The sequence below is a fragment of the Peromyscus maniculatus genome, chromosome 22 (assembly GCF_049852395.1).
Source record: "Peromyscus maniculatus bairdii isolate BWxNUB_F1_BW_parent chromosome 22, HU_Pman_BW_mat_3.1, whole genome shotgun sequence".
Classification (NCBI taxonomy): Eukaryota; Metazoa; Chordata; class Mammalia; order Rodentia; family Cricetidae; genus Peromyscus; species Peromyscus maniculatus.
Genome location: NC_134873.1, coordinates 10,962,214 through 10,970,667, shown reverse-complemented (window position 1 = coordinate 10,970,667; position 8,454 = coordinate 10,962,214). Strand labels below are relative to the sequence as shown.

Below are 8,454 nucleotides of genomic sequence, written 5' to 3'. Positions count from 1 at the left end.
TGATCATCTTCAAGTCAAAGTCAGTGTGGGCTACACAGCGAGCTCCAGGTCAGCCTGGGCTGCAGATGGTCTCAGCAAGCTCTGTTAATGGAAATCTGGGCTATTGTAGTGTGTTCCTTTGGCTCCTCCCTTCATCTGTTTATTACTCAATTCTAAAGCCTCTGACATCTTCAGGTATTTATTATGACATCCTGGTACCAAGTGTTGCCTTAGCTTGCTCTGAGCTGCACATCCCCCTTCTGGAAGGGACCACATCAGGTGAGCTCCTTGTAACCTCATAATCCCACGGCAGAAACTAGAAGGTAAAATGAGCATCAGAGATAGGAAGATGAGAACACTTCTGGGGTAACTATGCTATTCGAGTAATAACAGCATTAACCCAGTCAGAAGGTAAAGCCCCTGGGGCTAGGGAGATGGCTCAGTGGTTAAGAGAACTTACTGCCCTTGCAGAGGACCTGAGGTAGGTTCCCAGTGTTGTGCCCAAGATGTGAGACCCCCCCCAGAAGACCACCACAGAGCTGATATCCAATGCAAAATACACAGGGATTTATTGATTACAAGCAAGCCCGGGCTTGGTCTGTGTCCAACACTCCAACACAGCAGGTGGAGGAGGATGGCCCTGAGCTCCCGGGGTGAGGGGTTTTTAAAGGGAAAAACTGCAAGCAGGGTGATACAAGCCTTGGCATCATAGGATTGGGTAAGGGTATGTAACTATTAGTGAAATTATTAAGGGAACTCCATGTAGTTAAAAGGGAGGTTTATTTTGTGGGATAACTCACGAGTGAAGGGATAGGTAACAGGGTCTGGGAAAGGTGTGGTGCAGTCCGGCGGTGTTCTCTGGAGAATTCTGCTTGGTCTACCTCCAGCGTCCAGGGGCCAGGAACCAAGAGAGCCTGCACATCCGGATCTTGGGTCTTTAGGGTCCTTTCTCAGCCATGCCTTGTAGGCGTGACAGTTACCAAAACCTCAGTGGGGGTTGGAACTTCCAGATCAAAGCTGGAATGGCTACCCACTATATGTAACCTTTGAATTTACTGGTTGGGGGTTACAGTTATCATTTTTGGGTAGGCATGGACAAGTCCCAGGCTCTGTCCTTGAACTGCCATGGAAGCTGGCTGGCCTAGCACGTACTGACTGTGGGGCCTGACTCAGTGGCCCAGGCTTTCACATTGACCCATGCACGTAGCTCTATGTTGTTGAGGGGTCTCAGATAGTAAACAATTGGCTGAACCTTGAACAGTCAGAAATACACACAGAAAGGGAGCTACTGCAAGGACTGTGTCTTTTGTTCACGGCCCTCCCAAAAACTGCTTGCTCAAGTCTCAGGAAACTGAAATGGAGGTCTGATCTCTGAGAGAAGACCTGAGCGGTCTGTTATGGCGTCTGCCTGGTCTTTTCACCAACACTAACATCAGGCAGCTCACAACTGCCAGTTATTCCAGCTCCAAGGAGTCAACAACTTCTTCAAATGCATGCACCTACTCACCCGTACTCACATATACCATACATAAGAAGAGAATAAGTCTCTTAAAAATTAAAAAAGAAGTTAAACTGTTCTATGATACCCACACTACCTTTGATGTACCGGCCCCTTTGTCTCCAAGGGACAGTACCTTGACGCTGTCTATCCACAGGAAAGGTTCCATCTGTCAACACCAGTTGCACTGGGGCATTAAGAAGCCAATGAAGATTCTATGTTGATGACACGTCTTATTTATTTTTCTATTTTTTTTCAAGGCAGGGTTTCTCTGTGTGGTCCTGGTTGTTCTAGAACTCACTTTGTAGACCAAGCTGGACTAGAACTCAGAGATCAGCTTCCCTCTGCCTCCTCCCACATTCTGGGATTAAAAGAGTGCTCCATAACAACCCATGGAGGCACTGGCCTTTAATGCCAGCGTTAGTGACGCAGAGGCAGACAGACCTCTGTGAGTTCAAGGCCAGCGCAGTCTACATAGTAAGTTCCAGGTTAACCAGGGTTATGTAGTGAAACTCTGTCTCAAACAAAACAAAATCGCAAACAGGCTGGAGAAATGGCTTGCTTCTCTTCTAGAGGACCAGGACTCACTCCTTGTACTCACATCAGGAGACTCTCAATTATATTTAACACCAACTCAAAAGATTGTTGGTCCTTTTCTGGCCTTAGTGGGCACGTATACTCATGTGTCCCGCTCACACAGACACATACATGCACATCAAAAAAACAAAACAAAACACACCACCGAAAAGGCTCTTGTTTTCTGGGCGGGGATATCCACTTTAGGAAGGGAACTTAACGCAAGCAGAGCCCGCAGCCCCGTGCCAGGTTCTTCTTCAGGGCCACCCTCACCTCCTTGTTCCTCAGGGTGTAGACCACAGGGTTCAGCAACGGCGTCACCACCGTGTAGAACACCGCCACCAGGCGGTCCTGGGAGGGATTGGCCCCAGAGTCTGGCCGCAGGTAGATGATGGAGGCACAGCCAAAATGCACTATGACCACAGTGAGGTGGGCCGCGCAGGTGGAGAAGGCTTTGCGCCTTCCCGCGGCTGAAGGGATCCTCACGATGGCTGCCACGATGAAGGCGTAGGAGAGGAGGATGAGGAGAAAGGAGAACAGCACCACCAGGATGCTCAGGAAGAAGATGCCAAGCGCTTTGTGCGTGCTCTCTGCACAGCTGAGCTTCAGCACAGGCGCGATGTCACAGAAGAAGTGTTCCACGCGGCCCGTGCCGCAGAAGGGCGAGGAGAAGATCATACAGGTTTCGACCAAGGCCACCGAGAAACCAGAGCAGAAAATCAGAATTCCCATATACAGGCAAACGGCGGGTCTCATGATCATAGAGTAGCGCAAGGGATGGCAGATGGCCACATACCTGTCATAGCCCATCAGTGTAAGCAGGAAACAGTTATTGCATCCCAAGACCAAGAAGAAGAACATCTGGGCCCGACAGCCCGCGATGGAGATGGCCTGGCTCTCCATCAGCAGATGGGCCAGCATGTTGGGGATGGTGACCAGGGTGTAGCAGGTCTCAGAGAGGGAGAGCACAGCCAGGAAGCGGTACATGGGAGTGTGGAGGGTGCGGTCCACCTGGATGATGGTGATGATGGTGGCGTTGCCACTGAGTGTGACCAGGTAGGTGAGGAGGAACAAGGTGAAGAGAGTGGACCTCAGTTCTGGGAGGTTGGAGAATCCCACCAGCACGAACTCTGTCACCAGCCAGGTCCCATTGTCCTGCTGCTTCTCGGGAGCCTGAGAGGAGATAGGATTACTGGGACAAGGCAGGGCAGTGAGGCCTCGGGTGGGGCAGGAGGATCATCACTGGTTTGCAGACAGGAGAGAGACTCAGAAATGCTCAGTTATTACTCAGCCAGTGAGGTATCTCCTCAATATGCAAGAACTTAGAAGGCAAAGATACTTCACATGTGGGGGGAGAAAGAAGAAATGTTAGTGTCGTAGTTTACCATCTACTGTGGTATGAAATGCTCTGACAAGAAGAAACTGAGGGGAGGAAGGGGTTAACCTAGCTCACAGCTCCAGGTTAGAGTCAGTCACAGCAGGGAAGTCAGCCCAGTGACAGCCAGGAGCAGAGAGGGTGAACTCACCTGCTTCCTTGCTTGTGTTTGGCCTGGTCTCTCCATTCTTGCACAGTTCAGGACCCCTCACCTGGGGAATGGTGCTGCCAACAGTGGGCTGAGTCTTTGTCCATACATGAATTCAGCCAGTTTCCCAGAGACATGCCCACAGGCCAACGCTATGCAGAGAATCCCTCATTCAGACTCTCTTTCCAGGTGATTCTCAGTTGTATCAAGCTGTCAGTAAGAACAGTCACAGTTACTTCACTGAGTATCTCTAGAAGCAGAGCCTATATAAGGATCCAAGAGAAAATAATTGATCTCAGGGGTAATCCAAAAAACAAACAAACAAAAACCGGACAGGGGCTGGTTAGTCCAGTGGTAGCTTGCCTGTCTAGCAGGCATGAGAACCTGGGCTGAATGCCTAGTACCGTTCACAAGAAGACAGCGAGAGAGAGAGAGAGAGAGAGAGAGAGAGAGAGAGAGAGAGAGAGAGAGAGAGAGAGAGAGAAACAAAACAAAACAGAGCGATGACTTTGGAGGTGGCTGGGAGACAGTTCCGGGACACAGCCAAAATAAAGTGTGTCAATCTGGAATCCTACCCATGGAGGCGATTGCCATTACATCACACTGGGAATCTCTGAAAAGTGTTGAGAAACACACACCTCAGGGTCACCCTCCTTGAGGATGAGGGACGTGGGGCTTATCTGTCAACTCCCATTAGTCACTTGTTGAGGGCCCCACGAGATGGCTGAGCACAAAAAGGCACTTGCTGTGCAAGTTCCGAGACCTGACTTCCGCCCTCAGCATCCACATGAGGAAGGAAGAGGAAACCAGTTCCCTAAAGTTGTCCTCCAGCCTCCAAATGCAGCCTTGGCTCGCGTGCCACTACCACAGCGATGGTGAGAACGGAAATGACATGGTAACAACAACAGTAACTAAAACAAGCTGAACAAGTCACAGGGGCTGCTGAGATGGCTCAGCAGCTAAAGGAAACTGCCACCAAGCCCGACGTTCAATCCCTGAATCCTCACGGTAGAAGAACTGACTCCTGAAAGTTGTCCTCTGACCTCCACTCTCAAGTTATGGCACTCTTGTACTCCCCTGCTCTCTCTCTCTCTCTCTCTCTCTCTCTCTCTCTCTCTCTCTCTCTCTCTCTCTCTCTCTCACACACACACACACACACACACACACACACACATTAACTTGAAGTGCAATAATATGGACAGTCACGCTATCCTCTGTCTCTGTTGTTTCAACTGTTCACTATCTGTCTTTTGAAGCTGAAGAGCATGGAACACCTCACTGAAAGGACCCCAAGAAAATAAAAGACAGCCAGGCGGTGGTGGCACACGCCTTTAATCCCAGCACTTGGGAGGCAGAGGCAGGTAGATCTTTGTGAATTCGAGGTCAGCCTGGTCTACAGAGCTAGATTCAGGAAAGGCGCAAAGCTACACAGAGAAACCCTGTCTCGAAAAAAACAAAAAACAAAAAACAAACAAAAAAAAAGAAAGAAAGAAAGAAAGGAAAGAAAAGACAATAAAGTCTTACATGGGTCACACTGTGAGTATAAGATAGATGGGCCATGAGTTCAGGGTCAGTCTGGGCTACACAGCAAGCTCCTGCCTCCAGAACAAAACACAAAAGGCATACTATTTCCATACAATCCATGGATCCCTATATACATTTTAAATCAATTTGAAATTACTTCTTAAAATACAATGTAATTTAAACACATTGTAAGTAGTTGTACTAGATTGTTTAAAGGAATGATGATCTTAAAGTCTGTACATGTTCAATACAGATGCAACCCTACAAGGGCTAACTGCATTTCCTTCTCCTTTATTTATTGATTTTTTGCACGTGTATATGTGCATGTATTTGCATGAAGGTGGGGGCAAGGGGTTAGTATCCAGTGTCTTTCTCAATTGCTCTCTACCTTGTACATCAAGGCAGGGTCTCCCTGAGCCTGGAACTCACTGATTAGCTAGTCCAGGGTCTCCCTGAGCCCAGAACTCACTGATTAGCTAGTCCAGGGTCTCCCTGAGCCAGGAACTCACTGATTAGCTAGTCCAGGGTCTCACTGAGCCCGGAACTCACTGATTAGCTAGTCTAGGTAGCCGGCTCACTTCAGTTTCCTCTGTCTTCATTTCCTGTATGCTGGGGTTGCAGGCAGACCACCATGTCCACCTAGAACACACATGGACTCTGTGGATTTGAACTCTGGTCCTCAATTGCATGTATACCTGTGTGCACACATGCACAAAACATGCACACACACACCCCACCAAAAACATACACAAAAAAAGTCCTTAAAAACAAACAAAAAAAGAGAATGAAGTTCTACTGATATCAATCAGTATTCTAATGCCTTTAATTAAGAAACACACCTTTGTGTTGACCCAGAAAACCAGATTCAAACAAATAACTACAGTTCTGATCATCTTAAATTTTTTGAGATTTATTTGTATTTTACTGTATGAATGTTTTGCTTGCATGTATGTACATGTGCTACGTGCATGCCTAGTGCTCGCAGAGGTCAGAAGGCATTGGATCCCCTGGAACTAGAGTTAATAGATAAGTTCTGAGCCACCGGATGGGCGCTGATCCTCTGCCAGTGCAACAAGTGCTCTTAACCGTGGAGCCCTCTCTCCAGACTCACGTTCCATCATTCCGACAGCAAAAGAGCTTGCATAGAGCACGTGATAGCACAGAACCAGCAGTCCTCATCTGCTCACTTGGAGCCCATGGAATCTACATCCCATGAAGACCCCAGAACAGCGCTTGCCTGCAGGGCTTACCTGTGGGTGCTGGGTTCAGGGGCAGACCCAGGGTCCTTCCTGAGAACTGTGGGAGGGCAGAGGGCCAGGAGTGCTGGGGAGGGAGTCTGGTGCCTCCCTACTTCCCTGCTGCTTCCAGCTCTCACCCCACATAGATGTGTGTGTGTGCATGCATGCGTGTGTGTGTGCGTGCATGTGTGTGTGTGTGTGTGTGTGTGTGTGTGTGTGTGTGTGTGCACGTGTGCATGTGCATGCCCATGTAGTCCAGGCTGCACGAGCATGTACCCCACACACCCAAGCCCACTCATCACCTTGTCTCACCACCTCCTGTGCCCCAGGGTTCTGGGTCTGCAGTGTTCAGAGCTGGGGGCGGGGGTTCCTCTAGTTCCTTCCTGAGCACATTGAGGATTCTCCAGGACCCCACAAACTCAACTCAGATTGGAAATAAACCCCTTTCAAGCCAGCTCCATGGACGGGGATCACTGTCCAGGCAATCTAAACCATCCCCTCCTCCACTCATTCTCAGGTCTCACTGAAGGTGGGGTTGGGCAGGTGGTTTCTGCAGCCAGAACTCAACTCACCATGGCCAGGATAGGCTCTCACATCCCCGTGAACATCCCTCTCTGCCTAAGAAGGGAGGGGCTGAGGACCCACATTCTCCTATTCTGGGGTCCCTGGAGCTGCTGCCACAGAGGCTCTGCAGTCACTAACAAGCCCCCCAGGGCCAGGCTGGTGTTGTGAGGAGTGCTCTCTCCTGGAGCTAGACACCCCAGGGTCTTCTTCCCTAGCACCCAGCCCTGAGCCTCACAGTAGGGAAGGATTAATTGGAATCCCCCTTTGGGGGCAGCAGTCACAGAACATCCCTCACTCCATCCCTGCTCCCAGTTTGCAATGAGTGTCACCTCAGCTGTGCAAGGCTGCTTCCCAAAGACCTGCATTTGTGCGGGGGAGAAGTAGATGACTTCATATTGTTACTCGGGATGCTTGGGACAAATTTAGGGTCCCACAACGCTCACACACTTGCTCTTTTCAGATACTTTTAGTCCTGTAAATAATCTCAGGAAACTCTCTGGTTCACTAAGCTAGACCGGGTTGGAATTGTTTCTCCACGTTGCTCTTAGTGTCTCATCTGGGGTAAACTGTCACTTATGTCTTTCCAAAAAAGTCACAATAATTAATGCCTGAGGAGAGACTGACAGAACCAAGGACGAGTTGAGCAGTGGTTGCATGGCCCACGCAATGCGTGCTGAGACCTGGGGCTGGGGTTGATCTCTGAGAAGGTGGAGGGTCCCCAGAGGCAATCCTGATATGACTGCCTTGCTCCATGTGTTGTGGGATGGTATATCTCCTTACTGTAGTGGTGGCCACATGCTCCCTGGGATGAGTGATTGAACGTGCAACCAAACTGAGCTGTCTGGGAGTGGAAACGAGTCTCTGATGGACTGGCTACTCAAACCATGAGGGGTAGTTGCTTATTACTATTGGTGAAATTATTAAGGCCACTCCACGTAGTTAAAAGGGAGGTTCATTTTGTGGGGTAACTTACAAGTGAATGGATAGTTTACAGAGTCTGGGAAAGGCGTGGCACAGTCTGGCGTTGTTCTATGGAGAACTCTGCTCAGTCTACCTCCAGCGTCCAGGGTCCAGGCACTAAGAGGGCCCATGCATCTGGAACCTGGGTCTTCAGCATCCTCTCTCATCTCTGCCTTATAGGTGTGACCGTTACCAAAGCCTCAGTGGGGGTTGGAGCTTCCAGGTCAAAGTTGGAATGGCTACCCACTACATCTCCCCCTTTTGTCTAAATAAGAAGGTTCTAACCTAATACAAGACTATATACAAAGGAATGGTTATCAAGGAGGCAGAGGCAGGTGGATCTGGAGTTCGAGGCCAGTCTGAATGGTTGGTGACTGTTTTTTATAGCATGTTATGATATCATTCCTAGAAACATGCGTTCATTTGTATTCATTTTTTGAGAGTGTAGGAATTTTAATCTGGGTATTTCACTGTTGTAAGAGATCTCGGCCCCAAAGATTTACTGCTACATTTGCTACATATGGCTTTAGCCTTCCTCTTTGTCCTTCTGGCCCTATGCATTCAACCCATCTCAAACTCTGTTTTATCTGAT

General features: G+C 49.1%; 1 protein-coding gene across 1 annotated transcript; it reads right to left on the bottom strand.

The window, feature by feature from the left end:
- Positions 1-520: 520 nt before the first annotated feature.
- LOC102923562 (olfactory receptor 10T2-like) lies at positions 521-6,958 on the bottom strand. The gene is made up of 3 exons (XM_006991306.3): positions 6,911-6,958; positions 3,580-3,786; positions 521-3,226 (listed from the first exon to the last, which is right to left on the bottom strand). Exons 2-3 carry the CDS (start codon positions 3,613-3,615, stop codon positions 2,270-2,272), a joined length of 993 nt encoding a protein of 330 aa, XP_006991368.3. The 5' UTR covers positions 3,616-3,786; positions 6,911-6,958; the 3' UTR covers positions 521-2,269.
- Positions 6,959-8,454: the final 1,496 nt, after the last annotated feature.

Bases quoted from the DNA above. Each gene is read 5' to 3' on its own strand.
- LOC102923562 (XM_006991306.3), bottom strand. From the start codon at position 3,615: ATGGAGAGACCAGGCCAAACACAAGCAAGGAAGCAG. The intron at 3,227-3,579 runs GTGAGTTCACCC...ATCTCCTCTCAG, and splicing joins AAACACAAGCAAGGAAGCAG to GCTCCCGAGAAGCAGCAGGA.